Here is a 15,937-nt window from a genome sequence, read left to right on the forward strand (position 1 = left end):
GATTGCATGTATGCTAATGAGGGGTATTGTGCTATAGTTTTCTTTTCTTGTAATTAATTTGTCTGGTTTGGTATCTGGGTTATATTGGCCTTATAAAACTAGCTGAGACGTGCTCCCTCAATTTTCCGAAGCAGTTATACAACACGGATTTTTTTCTTTGTTAATGTTTGATAGAACTCACCAGTGAAACCATCTTGCCTTGAAATTTTCTTTGTGGGAAAGCATTCAAATATGAATTCAATTTCATTAGCATATATGAGAATATTCATATTTTCGATTTCTTGTCAGTTTTGGTGATTTGTATTTTTTAAAGAACTTATCTATTTTATCCAAGTTTTTTAATTTTTTGGCTTAAAGTTGTTCATAGTATTCTTTTAATTTTTTTTCTTTTTATTTATTTATTGTGATTTAGGTGAAAGTTTACATAGCAAATTAGTTTCTCATTAAACAGTTAATACACAAATTGTTTTATGCTATTGGTTGTTGAGCCCGCGATGTGTCAGCACTCTCCCCTTCTCCACCCCGTTGGCCCATCCCTTCCTGCCTTCCTGTCTTTGCTCCAGGGCTGGTGTGCCCATTAGTCTCTTGTACATGTTTGAACTGTGAAGCACATCCCTCATATGTGTCTAATCTTTGGTTGAAGAGTGAACTTCCGGAGTAACTTCAGTACTGAGTTAAAAGGGAAACAAAGTATGGTACATATACACAATGGAATACTACACAATGATAAAGAACAATGATGAATCTGTGAAACATCTAACAACATGAATGAATCTGGAGAGCATTGTGCTGAGTGAAATAAGTCAATCACAAAAGGACAAATACTGTATGAGGCCAGTATTATAAAAACACATGAGAATGAAGAAAACCAAAGACACAAAAGGGAAAGGCTAGTCCAAAGGACTAATGGACCACAACTACCACAGCCTCCACCAGACTGAGTCCGGTACAACTAGATGGTGCCCAGCTACCACCACTGACTGCTCTGACAGGGATCACAATATAGGGTCTCAGACAGAAATGGAGAAAAATGTAGAACAAAATTCTAATTCACAAAAAGAGACCAGACTTAGTGACCTGACAGAGACTGGAGAAACCCCGAGAGTATGGCCCCTGGACACCCTTTTAGCTCAGTAATGAAGTCACTCCTGAAAGTCACCCTTCAGCCAAAGATTAAATAAGCCCGTTAAAAAAAAAAAGAGAGAGACTAAAGAGGCACACCAGCCCTGGAGCAAGGACCAGAAGGCAGGAGGGGACAGGAAAGCTGGTAATGGGGAACCCAAGCACAAGAAGGAAGAGTGTTGACATGCCACGGGGTTGGTAACCAATGTCACAAAACAGTATGTGTACTAATTGTTTAATGAAAAGTTGGTTTGTTCTGTAAACCGTCATGTAAAGTACAATAATAATAATAAAACACATGAAACTGTTTCCACACAGAAAGAAACAATCTTTGATGGTTACAAAGGGGAGAAGGGTTGGGGAAGGGGAACCACTAGTTCTTCTTTAATTTCTCTCAGTAATGTTTCACAGTTTTCAATATTTTACACTTATTTGGTTAAATTTGCCCCCTAGGCATATCATATTTTTTGATGCTAATGTAAATGGTGTTTTAAGTTTTAATTTCCAGTTTTTTGTTGCTAGCATACAAAAATACAATTGATTTGTATATATTGGCCTCGGATCCTGTGACCCAGCTAGCTATCTCATTTAGTTTTAGGGGCTTTTTTATATATTCTCTCAGGTTTTCTACGTAGAAGGTCATTTTGTCTGTGGTAAAGACAGTTTTGCTTCTTTCTTTTCAATCTTACACATTTTATTTCCTTGTCTTGCCTTACTGTGCTGCTAGGCCCACCAGTACAATGTTAAATGGAAGATTATAACCAAAATAAAAAAGAAAACTAAACCCACCACCATCCAGTCGATTCCATTCATATCGGCCCTATATGGCAGAGTAGAACTGCCCCATAGGGGTTTCCAAAGCTATAATCTCTACGGAAGCAGACTGCTACATCTGTCTCCTACTGAGTGGCTGATGGGTTCAAATCACCAACTTTTTGGTTAGCAGCTGAGTGCTTAACCACTGTGCCGCCAGGTCTCCCTTAGAAGGGTATCAAACAAAATTCTTTAAATATCAATTGGATAAATGTGATTGATAATGTTGCTAAAATTTTCAATAATCTTTTTGTACTTTCTTGTTTAGTTGTTCTATTGATTTCATAGAGAAACGTATTAAAATCTCCAACTATGATTGTGATTTGTCCATTTCTCTCTTTGGTTCTGTCAATTTTTGCTTCATATATTTTTATTTTACAGCTCTGGTAGTAGCTGCATACACGTGTAGGATTGTATGTTTTCTTGATGAATGTGTCCTTTCATCATTATGAAACGTCACTCTTCATCTCTGGTGATATTCTTTTCTTGAAGTTTTTCTTAGGATTATTTTTTGATAGCATATCTTTCCCATCCGTTTATTTTCAATCTACTTGTGGCATTGTACTTGAAGCCATTTATTTTAGGCAGCATGTAGCTGGAGCTTGCTTTTTTTTTTTCCACTTTTTATTTTAAAGCAATCATAAATTTGCAGGAGGTTGCAAAGAAATATACAGGGAGGTCCTATGCATCCTTTGCCCAGCCTCCCCCAATGTTAGCATCTTATGTAACTACAGTAGGATATCAGTATTAGAAAACTGACATGGATACGATCCCCAGGGCTTATTTAGATATCTCCAGTTTTACATACACTTGTGTGTGTGTAGTTGTATGTAATTTTATCACATATGTAACTTTATTTAACTGTCTACACAATCAAGATACAGAACTGTACCATCACTATAGGGCTCAATGGTGCCACTCTTTTCTAGCTACAACTTCTTCTCCTCCCTAACTCCTAATCCCTGGCAACCACTAATCTCATCTCCAGCTTTATAACTGCTATTTCAAGATTATTATATAAATGGAATCATCTAGCATGTAACCTTTGAGATGGCTTTTTTCATTCAGCATAATTCTCTTAAAATTCATCTACATTGTTTTGCGTATCAATAGTTTGTTCCTTTTTATTGCTGAGTGGTATTCTAGGGACTTGCTTTATTAAGTAGTCTACAATCCATGCATTTTAATTGAAGAGTTTAGTCCACTTACCAATACCATCTTGATAACTTGTTTTCTAGCTGTCTCATCTCTTTTTCCTTCTGTTCCTCTTATCCTGCTTTATTTTAGGTTAATTAAATACCTTTTAATAGTTCATTTTAGTTCCTCTATTGACAGTTTGGAGCCCTGGTGGCGCAGTGGTTAAAAGCTTGGGTGCTAACCAAAAGGTCAGCAGTTCAAATCCACTGGCGCTCCTTGGGAACCCTCTGGGGCAGTTCTCCGCTGTCCTGTGGGGTCACTGTGAGTCGGAACCGACGCGCTGCAGCGGGATTGATTGACTGTGTAGCTGCCCTTTAAGTTATTTTCTGCAGGCTGCTTTAGGGATTGCCATATTCATCATTAACTTATTCAATGTGCTTAAGACTTAATATTATGACACTTCGTGTGAAATGTACAAACCTTTGTTGTTGTCAGCTGCCGTCAAGTCGGCCCACAACTCGTGGTGACACCACGCACAATGGAATGTTCTTCCCCAGCCCCGTGATTGATTGGAGGTCAGACCGTCGGGACCCGCAGGGCTTTCACTGACTGATTTTCAGAGGTAGATTGCCAGGCCTTCTTAGTTCGTTTTAGTCTGGAAGCTCTGCTAAAACCTACTCAGCATCACAGCGACACGCAAGCCCCCACTGACGGCGGAGGGCGGCTGCCATGAGCTGCGCTGGGAATGGAACACAGGTCTCTGGTTGGGAGGCAAGAGTTCTACTACCGAGCTACAAACCTCATAGCAGCAAATTCCGTTTACATTCTCCCCCGCTTTTTGTGTTCCTTTTGTCTTCAGTTTTACATTTATGTGCCTGATATACCTCATAATGCAATGTTATTATTTTAATTTACTTTGTGAGAAGAATTTAATGGTTCTTCTTTGTTTTAATGGAGATGTTTTTCTATGTTAAGATCTTAATGCTATGAATCATAAAATCTTGGATTTTTTTACATAAAATTAGGCTCTAAGATTGGTGAAAAAATAAACTTGAAACAAGAGTATAATCGATATGTTATAACAGGTTTCAATTATTATTATTTTTTGCCTGATTCAAGTTATTTTAGTGCAATTTCAAATAAACCCCTAATCGTTTCCTAGTAAACAATGCTATTTTAGCAACCAATTGTACTTTTCTCAGCTTTATTTTCCCACTCATACTAGTAAAAAAGAAACCCTGGTGGCACACTGGTTAAGTGCTCAGCTGTGAACCAAAAGGTCAAACTCACCTAGCATCTCTGCTGGAGAAAGATGTGACAGTCTGTTTCCATAAAGGTTGTTGTTGTTGTTGTTACATGTTGTTGAATCAAATCTGACTCATAGCAACCTTATGCACAACAGAAGGAAACACTGCCCAGTTCTGCGCCGTCCTCACAATCATCGCTATGTTTGAGCCCGTTTTTGCAGCCATTGTGTCAGTTCATGTTGTTGAGGGTCTTCCTCTGTTTTGCTGACCTTCTGTTTACTAAGCGTGATGTTCTTCTCCAGGGAATGGTCCCTCCTGATAATACGTTCAAAGTATGTGAGATAAAGTCTTACTGTCTTTGCTTCAAAGGAGCATTCTGCCTGTACTTCTTCCAAGACAGATTTGTTTGTTTTTCTGGCAGTTCGTGGTATATTCAGCGTTCTTTGCCAACGCCATAATTCAAAAGCATCAATTCTTCTTCAGTCTTCCTTATTCATTGTCTGGCTTTTGCCTGCATATGAGGCTATTGAAAACACCATGGCTTGGTCAGGCGCTTCTTAGTCCTCCAAGTGACACCTTTGCTTTTTAACGCTTTAAAGAGATCTCTTGCAGCCAAGTAAAATGAAATCCTTGACAACTTCCATCTTTTTTCCGTTTATCATGATGTTGCCAATCGGTCCAGGTGTGAGGATTTTTGTTTTCTTCCTGTTGAGGTGTAGTCTATACTGAAGGCTGCAGTCTTTGATCTTCACAGTAAATGCTTCAATGTCCTCTTCACTTTCAGCAAGCAAGGTTGTGTTATCTGCATGTCATTAATGAGTCTTCCTCCAATCCTGATGCCCCGTTCTTCATATAGTCCAGCTTCTCGGGTTATTTGCTCAGCATACAGATTGAATAAGTATGGTGAAAGGATACAACCCTGACGCACACCTTTCCCGACTTTAAACCACACAGTATTCCCTTGTTCTGTTTGAATGACTGCCTCTTGGTCTAAGTGCAAGTTTCTCATGAGCACAATTAAGTGTTTTGGAATTCCCACTCTTTCCAATATTATCCATAAGTTGTTATGATCCACACAGTCGAATGCCTTTGCACAGTCAATAAGACACAGGTAAACATCTTTCCCGTATTCTCCACATTTAGCCACGATCCATCTGACCATAAAGATCACCATCCTAGAAACCCTATGGGGCAGTTCTACTCTAACCCATATGGTCACTAGGAGTCAGAATTAACTTGATGGCAATGGGTCTGTTTTTTTGATTTACTAGTAAAAACAGTAGACCTAAGATCCTAGAAAATATTGCTAAATGTCAGGAAATACCCACCCTGCCCCAAAAAGCCTAGTCATGCACAAAATTCCAATAGAAAACTCCTTCGAATCTCTTTTCTAATTGAATATTGAACTAGAATTTTGGAGACTTTTTTTTTTTTTTTAATTTCTTGGGACTGGTTCTTCACTTGGCTAGGAGAGATACTATTTCGTGCCATGTAGTTGTCATTGGGTTATTATAACTGTATTATGACTATATTGTTCAGTAGACATTGTCCAATGGGAAGATGATTTGAATAAAGACACATGAATTGCTTCATGTCATGTGAAACCACAGGGCAGAGGTATAATCAGCCTTGAGTAAGAGATAAGACTACTTTCTGTGTTCCTTCTCATTCTTCTGCTTTCTAATTTCATATTGATTAAGATGAAGTAGATACTGGTACAATGACAGACACATAGACCAATGGAACAGAATTGAGAACCCAGAATCTGTCCAGCTATGAACAGCTGATCTTCAACAAAGCACTGAAGTCCATTGAACTGGGAAGAGATAATCTCTTCAACAAATGGTGCTGTCAAAACTGGGCATCTATTTGCAGAAAAATGAAACAGGATCCATACCTCACACTATACACAAAAACTAATTCAAAATGGATCAAAGACCTAAATGTTAAATCTGAAACTATAAAGTTCCTGGACAATAACAGAGTGACAAAGCTAGGGGTCTTAATCTATTGCATAAATACACTATTAAACATAACTAAAGATGCACAAACAACAGAAGATAAACTAGACAGCTGGTACCTCCTAAAAATTAAACATTTGTGCTTATCAAAAGACTTTACCAAAAGAGTAAAAAGCGAACCTACAGACCAGGAAAAAATTTTTGGCAACGGCGTATGTGACAAGGGTCTAATCTCTAAAATTTATAGAACACTTCGACAACAAGAAGACAAACAATCCAATCAAAAAATGGGCAAAGGACATGAACAGATGCTTCGTAAAGAAGACATTCAGGCAGCTCACAAACACATAAAATGAGTGTCACAATCATTAGCCGTTAAAAACCAGAAACTAAACCTGTTGCCCTCAAGCCAATTCCAACTCATAGTGACCCTATAGGACAGAGTAGAGCTGCCCCATAGGGCTTTAAACGAGCAGTTGGTGAGTTCAAACTGCTGACATTTTTGTTAACAGCTCAGTTCTTAACCACTCCACAGAGAGATGCAAATCAAAAGTACAAGGAGATACCATCTTACCCCTGCAAAAATGGCACTGATCATAAAAAGAAAAAAAAAAAAAAAAAAACCCAGAAAACAGCAAATGCTGGCAAGGTTGTGGAGAGGTTGGAATTCTCATACAGTACTGGTGGGATTGTAAAATGGTACAATCACCATGGAAAATGATATGGCACTTCCTCAAAATCTAGAAATAGTAATACTGTATGATCCAGCAATGCCACTCCTAGGTATATATCCTAGAGAAATAAAAGCAATGACATGAATAGACACATGCACACCCATGTTCATTACAGCATTATTCACAATAGCAAAAAGATGGAAAAAACCCAAGTGTCCATCAAGGGATGAATGGATAAACAAAATGTGGTACATGTGTACAGCGGAATTCTATGCAACAATAAAGAATAATGATGAGTCTGCAATACATCTTATACATCTTATAGCATGATGAATCTGGAAGACATTATGCTGAGTGAAATAAATCAATCACGAAAGGACAAATATTACATGATATCACTTATAAAAAGTCAAGAATAGGTTTATACACAGAAAGCAACATTCTTTGATGGCTATCAGAAATGGGAGGGGAAGGGAGGGAGGAGAATCACTTATAGATAGTAGACAAGTGTTAATTCTGGTGAAGGAAAAAGCAACACACAATATGGCAGAGGTCAGCATAACACCACAAAGGTAAATGGAGACACTGAGAGGTACACTATAACATATACAGTTCTGCAACAGTAATAGTAAACAAATATTTGTGTGTGATTACATAGGTATATATGTATGCTATGTAGGTGTGGGAGGGCGTATGGGCACACATGCGAGTGCACGTATAGGTATAGTTGTGGACATTTTCATATACCTATTTGTATGTGCTGCATATGTATTCATATATATATATAATAGAGCACATAGAGGGCGCAGTTATGGAAATTTCTTAGACATGTTCAAACACCTCATGGCGCTCAGTTACTGGGCTTGAAGACTAAGGACCATAGTCTAGGGGAACATCTAGGTCAATTGGCATAACATAGTTCATAAAGATAATGTTCTACATTCTAGTTTGGTGAGTAGCTTCTGGGGTCTTCAAAGCTTGAAAGTGGCTACTTAAGATACAATTATTGGTCTCTTCCTATCTGGAGCAAAGGAGAGTGAAGGAAACCAAAGATTCAAGGAAGCAATTAGTCCATAGAACTAATGGCCCTTATAAGCCACAGCCTCCTTTAGCCTGAGACCAGAAAAAATAGGTGATGACTACTCTGACCAGGGACACGATAGAAGAACTTGGTTAGAATGGGAGAAAAATGTAGACCAAAACTCAAATTCATAAAAAAAAACAAAACAAAACACCAGGCTTACTGGACTAACAGAGACTGGAGGAACCTCCAAGATCATCTCCCTAAGACATTCTTTTAACCTGAAACTGAAGCCAATCCCAGAGGTCACCTTTTAGCAAATAACAGTTTGGCCTATAAAATGAACAATAACACCCATAAGGAATGTTCTCCTCAGAACAATCAACTATACAAGACCAAACGGGCACCATTTGACCAAAAGCAAAGATAAGAAGGCAAGGAGTGGCAAGGAAACTGGAGGGACCGAAACAGGAAGGCAGGGTGGAAATGGGGAGAGTGCTGACACATTGCAGGGATAACAACCAATGTTACAGAACAAATTGTGTATAAATTGCTGAATGGGAAACTAACATGCTGCATAAACTTTCACCTAAAACACAATAAAAAAAATTTTTTTTTAAAGGTATAGTAGAATTACTCAGGCTTTCATTTAGAGACGACTCTGGGGATTTTCTGGGGATAAACACAGAAAAAGAGTAGTCTTGATATTAGTTTTTTCCTGTAGAACAATTGTGTCTAACAGAAATTAAAAAAAAATTATTTTATTTTATTTTATTGTGCTTTAAGTGAAAGTTTACAAATCAAGTCAGGTTCTCATACAAATATTTATATACGCCTTGCTATATATTCCTAGTTGCTCTCCCCTTAATGAGACAGCCCACTCCTTCTCACCACCCTCTGTTTCCATGTCTATTCACCCAGCTTCTGTTCCCCCCTGCCTTCTCATCTCCCCTCCAGACAGAAGCTGCCCACATAGTCTCATGTGTCTACTTGATCTAAGAAGTTCACTCCTCACCAGGATCATTTTCTATCTCAAACGGAAAATTTTTATCTCTATCTCAATAAACGAAAATAAAATCACATTCCTTACAGTGGGTAAGGGAAACACCATTATTTTTTCAAGGATGGTAACCTTAGATATACTCATTTTTTACAAGAATATATTAGACCTTTCATATTGTTGAGTATGACAAACTTTCCTTCAGAAATCTGGAAAATTCTTATATTCCATCTCTCTAGTTTTTTTTTTAATTTAAATCTCTATCTACTGTCTTTATCTTATCTTCTAAGATAAATGTACTCAATTCTACAGTCAACCTGAACCCCTTGTTTCCTGCTTCTAGACCATTCACTTTCTATTTATTCCACTGAAGGTCTTCCTCTTCATTCTCCACCTGCAAAATATTGTAGTCCTTCACATTTCAGCTCCGAAAAGAAATTTTCTCATCCCCCAAGCTGACAATAACGACTCCTTCCTCTAAATTCACTTAACAGTCTATCTATTCCTCTTTTTTATTGTTGCAAAAATATAGAGCACTGCAGTCTGCATATTGCTTAACACACATAGTCATACAATTAAAATGCATAATCTGATTTATTATAATTATTGAGGGAAGGGTATCTTCTTTGTATTTTCCACAATAAGCAGCACAATGTATCTCACTTCAGAGATACTGGATAGAGACTTGCCAAATTAACCGATTAATTAAAATATGGAAGTACCAATTTTGAGATTGTCATTATGAATGACTTGGCTACTCGGAATATGCTTTGAGAATATCTCTATTACATTTAGGGGGGCTAAGCCTATTACATTTAGGTGGACCCTGAAAGTTAGTTTCAGAGGTAGGGACAGTTTCGAAGCACTCAGTAAAATTGCTCAAGATTCTGCTCATGTCAGGCCACTCCCAATGTGAATACATAACTTGTTGGTTGCATCTTCCAACTGCTGAACCGCCTGGCAACTTTTGTTTGGAATGAAGGGCTTTCAGCCCAGCTCTCATGACTGCACCTCACTTTCATGGTAATGTTTTGCCTCCTGTTTTGTTTATATAAAAGACTACAGTCTTGCCTTAGAATTTCTGGGTATTATGAGTACCTTAGGGAAATCTGATTATAGAGATAATCTACTCAACAGTGAGGAGTTTCAATTTGTTTCTACTGAGTTTTGTCAATTCCGAATCCCAGATACCTTTGTATTCCAGTCCATTGACTAGAGCCTCTCAGCCAGACGTTGAGGCATCTGTTTCTATAGTCTCTGGAACTGGGAAAGATAAAAAAGAATGTGGGGGAATTATCTGTATATTTGCTAACCACCAATTTAGATCTAAATAAACTCCCTCTGTTAGGAAGACTAATGAATTCCAATTCTCTGAAATATCTTTCGCTTTTAACAAGCAAGATGTAAGGTATCTGAAAAAAAGAAAAAGAAAAAAGAGATACACAGAGCGAAAAGCTGTGAATAATGCCACCAGAGAACCAATTATGTTTACCAGCTGGCATTGAGAAACTTGTTTCCTTTGACAAAAAAGACTAGTTTTAGCCTTTTTGATGTTGTGTTCTGTAGGGCTGAATGATGAATCCTCCCAGCCACCCTCATAAAATGTTAGAGAAAAAAATCTTAACATTATTGTTACGTGTAATCTGGCAGAGCACTGGGCAGGAAGAGAAAAACTAGCTGAGGCATCATCATGGCACTTAATAAGAATAAACTGGATACAGTGATAGTTAAAATGAAAGGTTAAAACATAAAAACCCTCTCCCCAAGGTCAGCACAATTGGACTAAATCAAAAGCAAAGAAGTTTCCAGGATAAACTGAATGCTTCGAAGGCCAGAGTAGCAGGGGTAGGGGTCTAGGGACCATGGTTTCAGGGGACATTGAAGTCAATTGGCATAATAAAATCTATTAAGAAAACATTCTGCACCCCACTTTGAAGAGTGGCGTCTGGGGTCTTAAATGCTAGCAAGAAGCCATCTAAGACACATCAATTGGTCTCAACCCACCAAGGACACAAGGCAATTACGAGCTCAAGAGACAGAAAGGGCCACATAAACCAGAGACTACATCATCCTGAGACCAGAGAAACTAGATGGTGCCCAGCTACAACTGATGACTGCCCTGATAGGGAACACAACAGAGAACCCCTGAGGGAGCAGGAGAGCAGTGGGATGCAGACCCCAAATTCTCATAAGACCAGACTTAATGGTCTGACTGAGACTAGAAGGACCCCAGTGGCCATGGCCCCCAGACCTTCTGTTGGCCCAGGACAGGAACCATTCCCGAAGCCAACTCCTCAGATGTGGATTGGACTGGACAATGGGTTGGAGAGGGATGCTGGTGAGGAGTGAGCTTCTTGGATCAGGCGGACACTTGAGACTATGTTGGCATCACCTGCCTCGAGGGGAGATGAGAGGGTGGAGGGTGTTAGAAGCTGGCGAAATGGACACAAAAAGAGAGAGTGGAGGGAGAGAGCAGGCTGTCTCCTTAGGGGGAGGGTAATTGGGAGTGTGTAGTGAGGTGTATATGGGTTTTTCTGTGAGAGACTGACTTGATTTGTATTTTTATTCACTTAAAGCACAATAAAAATTATTGAAAAAAAAAAACCCTCTCCCCAGCCACAGGACTGAGTCACTGAGATACACTCACAGTTTAGGAAGATAGTGGTAAAGAAACTGTACATTTAATAGATGTAAGAAGTATATTTCTTGTGAAAGAGTACTTACCCAGTAAAAAACCCAGTGCCATCGAGTTGATTCCGACTCATAGCGACCCTATAGGACAGAGTAGAACTGCCCTGTAGAGTTTCCAGGGAGCGCCTGGTACTTACCAGCTGTATTTTCCAGTAATATAAACTGCGTTTTGGGTTTGTTTCTTTTGTATTTGTGGGGAACCCTCACTGATTGCAACTAAGACTTGAACTAAGCATTTTTGGGCTTTAGTGGGTGAGACATGCCATATTTCATGATCTCTCAGCTGGTAAAATTTGCAAGGAAGTGCTGTCACCTAATCTTGAGTTCTCAATAGAGGTCTTTTATTGCAACTGCCAGGACCCCTGTGGAGCTGATCTTGGCTGGGAGTCCTGTCCCTAGCTCCTACAAGCTGTTCCTTGAGGGAAATTCTTGTGAATGCAATCTTTTCACTTAGTATATCACTTTGAAACCTGTCTTTCCCAAGTATCAACTTTAAGTCCATAAAAATCTGTAGAATAAATTCACGCAGACCAGCCTTTGTGAAGCCAGTAAAAGTAGGGTCACTCCATATCTGCTCATACTCCCTTTTCTTTCTCCAGGTAGCTAAACATGTTTATACACACACACACACACACACACACACATGCACGAACCCTTTGCCCTCAAGTCGCTTTTGACTCATAGTGACCCTGTAAACATGCTTAGTCAGTAGCAGTTTGCTTTTCTAATTGGAAGAAGGGGAAACTTTAACCTAAAAGGCTTATCGCTGTTTCTCTTTCAAATGATGCCGCTGTGCCGAGCCACCGTGTACGTATGTGTAGTCTGTGTACAGCACAGCTCCTGGCCCTCCATTCATGAGGACTGAGTCATCAATGGTGCCTCTCTTCCCCTGCCAAACCTGGATCCTTCAGAGTGGTAGCTTGACCCTGTGCACAAAGAGTATGTATTTTTAATGTGGCTGGCTATTAAAAGATTGAGGGCAATGGGTATGTGTGTGTGTGTTTAAGCATGTTTAGCTACCTGGAGAAAGAAAAGGGAGTATGAGCAGATATGGAGTGACCCTACTTTTACTGGCTTCACAAAGGCTGGTCTGTGTGAATTTATTCTACAGATTTTTATGGACTTAAAGTTGATACTTGGGAAAGACAGGTTTCAAAGTGATATACTAAGTGAAAAGATTGCATTCACAAGAATTTCCCTCAAGGAACAGCTTGTAGGAGCTAGGGACAGGACTCCCAGCCAAGATCAGCTCCACAGGGGTCCTGGCAGTTGCAATAAAAGACCTCTATTGAGAACTCAAGATTAGGTGACAGCACTTCCTTGCAAATTTTACCAGCTGAGAGACCATGAAATATGGCATGTCTCACCCACTAAAGCCCAAAAATGCTTAGTTCAAGTCTTAGTTGCAATCAGTGAAGGTTCCCCACAAATACAAAAGAAACAAACCCAGTTTTGGGGAAGAAAAGAGTTGTTTGCTTTCACGTCATCAACACTCCAAGGAGATTTAGTATTATACTAGATGTTACAGAAATACAAAGGTTATCTAAATGGCTCTTGAGCTTTGAACCTAAATTAGGCAGAGGAGATGTACAGATTTAATTTCACTTTTCTTTATCTTGAATTTTCCATTCCTCTTACTCTCTTCTAAGGATGCAGTTTTCAGTGATGAATTATCCGCAAAAAGGAGTGAAGAATATGATTTCAAGGAGATTTTTTAAATAGTTTTTATCAGCCTTCTTACTTATAAATTCCCTAGAAATGTCTTCAAAGATGGTTTTGTTTTTCTTTATTAGTGCATTTTTAAAATAGTCACTCCAGGGAGATATAATTCAACCACAAAATTCACCCATTTAAACTACACATTTTGGTGGTTTTTAGTATATTCACATTTATGGAACCATCACCACTATCTAATTTTAGAGCATTTTCATCACTCGCAAAAGGAACCCCATACTCATTAGCAGTCAGTCCCATCCCCTCTTTTCTTTCCCTCCCCAGTCCTAGGCAACCAATAATATATTTTCTATTTTTATGGATTTAACTATTCTGGACATTTCATATATATGGAATCATACAATATGTGGCATTTTGTGACTCACTGTCTTTACTTAGTATAATGTTTTCAAGGCTTGTTTTATTACTTTTTATTGCTAATAATATTCCATTATATGAATACACCACATGATGTTTATCCTTTCATCAGTTGTTGGACAGTTGAGTTGTTTCTGCTTTTTGGCTATTGTGTATAATGCTGCTATGGACAGTCCTGTATAAGTTTTTGTGTGGGCATGTCTTTTCATCTCTCTTGAGTATATGCTTAGGAGCAGAATTGCTGGGTCATATGATAACTCTATGTTTAACATTTTGAGGAGATAATCAGACTCTTCCAAAGCGGCTACACCATTTTGTGCAGCAATGTGTGAGGATTCCAATTTCTCTACATACTTGCCAACACTTGTCATTTTCTGTCTTTTTTATTTTAGCCATCACAGTGGGGATGAAGTGATATCTTATTGTAGCTTTGCGTTTCATTTCCCTAATGACTAATGATGTTGGGTATGTTTTCATGTATTTACTGGTCATTTGTATACCTTTGGAAACATGTCTATTCAAATCCTTTAGCTGGCTAATTTGTCTTTTTATTGTTGAGTTGTAAGCATTCTTTATATATTCTGGATACACGGCTCTTCTCAGATATATGATTTGAAAATATTTTCTCCCATTCTGTGGGTTGTCTTTTCAGTTTCTTGACGGTGTCTTTGGAAACACATTAAGTTCTTAATTTTGGTTAAGTCCCATATACTTTGTTCTTTGTTACTCATGGTTTTGTTGTCATATCTGAGAAACCATTACATAATTCAAAGTCATAAAGAGTTACTCCTCTGTTTTCTTCTATTATAGTTTTAGCTCTTACATTTAGGTTTACGATCTATTTTGAGTTAACATCTGTATATGGTGTGAGGCATCCCTTTTCTGTTAATCCCTAAGAACATGGCAGTTTAGAATGGCCTTCACTAGATTCAACATGAAAAGAATTTGTAAGGAAGTTTTTTGTTTTGGTTGTTGCTTTGAGGCCTTTAAAAAAAAATCATTGACTTATTACAGACATGGGAAAGTGCATCTATCATATCATCAAAAATAGACCTCATTTGCATTAAGCTCATTCAGTCTATTTGATAAGCAGAGAAATGCAAGCATAGGGTGACTTAACAGGAATGGCTGCCAACGGCAGTTGGGATAACACTCATTAAAAGATTATAAATAATATCTTGGTTACAAATAAAAGTATGGTGTCATCTTTTTAACCCAGAATTGGCTAAGACTACACACCATTTTTTAGTGTGATTAATGGCAGAGTAACTAATTGGAATGGTAAGAGACTAGCAAATCGTTCCAAATGTCAAGTGCAGTCAAAGTGCCATTTTGTCATAGATAATAAAGTTCATGGTGACAGGTGTGAATAATAAATAAGAACTGAGACTACCCAGGAAGAATTAAGGTAATGATTTTAGAATCAGGATTATTTGGGCAGATTTGATTTTCTTCCCCTGAATTGTCATACTGTTGAACTGACCTTTGATTTACTGACATTCTAAGATTTGGTGTGAATTTTCTTTTTTGATTTGCAGGATGCACAGAATCAAAAATTAAAGACAAGCATATGGTACCGAGAGGTAAGTAATTGTGCTTCCTTTGTACATGCTGGACTCCTGATCTGAATCAGTCAAAAATGTATTATTCCAAGGAACAGATATCATTTATATGTTTGTAGCTCCACACATTTACATGGATTCTAATAATTTATTGTAATGTGTTGACCATGGTTTCTGGTTGGGGCTACCATCTTTAGGAAATGGATGAAAAGTCCTCTCCCTTGGCTACTGTAGTACCAAGGTGCTGATCAAGTGGGTTGTTAACCCAAATTTCTTCTCAGTTCTTTGGTGAGGTTGACATTGCCCCATTATGATACCCTTCCTTTTTGGTTGCTCCTGACAGGTTTGGGACGATGAGTTTTTATACTGGAACACCAGCATGTTTGATGATATTAGAGAGATCTCCCTACCTCTAAGTGCCCTCTGGGCCCCTGATATCATCATTAATGAATTGTAAGTGTGCTGGGTGTGTTTCTGTGGGGTTTGTTTACACTGCTTAGAGTGCTTGGAATATTCAAGTCACCAATTGCTGTCTACTTATAGTCAGCGTTGCTATTTTTTTTTTAATTTCTGAACTTGTTTCTGAAATAAGCTTTTGTTTCTAAACCATAAAAGGAG

At 38.4% G+C, this 15,937-nt stretch overlaps 1 protein-coding gene across 1 annotated transcript in view; it reads left to right on the top strand.

The window, feature by feature from the left end:
- The window catches only part of HTR3B (5-hydroxytryptamine receptor 3B), a 47,508-nt gene that overhangs the window by 20,409 nt on the left and 11,162 nt on the right, over nt 1–15,937 (top strand). The window contains exons 4-5 of the mRNA XM_049857342.1: nt 15,296–15,340; nt 15,663–15,772. Coding sequence (XP_049713299.1) covers nt 15,296–15,340; nt 15,663–15,772 — 155 coding nt within the window. The remainder of the gene's footprint in view (nt 1–15,295; nt 15,341–15,662; nt 15,773–15,937) is intronic.

This window comes from Elephas maximus, chromosome 17 (genome assembly GCF_024166365.1).
Source record: "Elephas maximus indicus isolate mEleMax1 chromosome 17, mEleMax1 primary haplotype, whole genome shotgun sequence".
NCBI lineage: Eukaryota > Metazoa > Chordata > Mammalia > Proboscidea > Elephantidae > Elephas > Elephas maximus.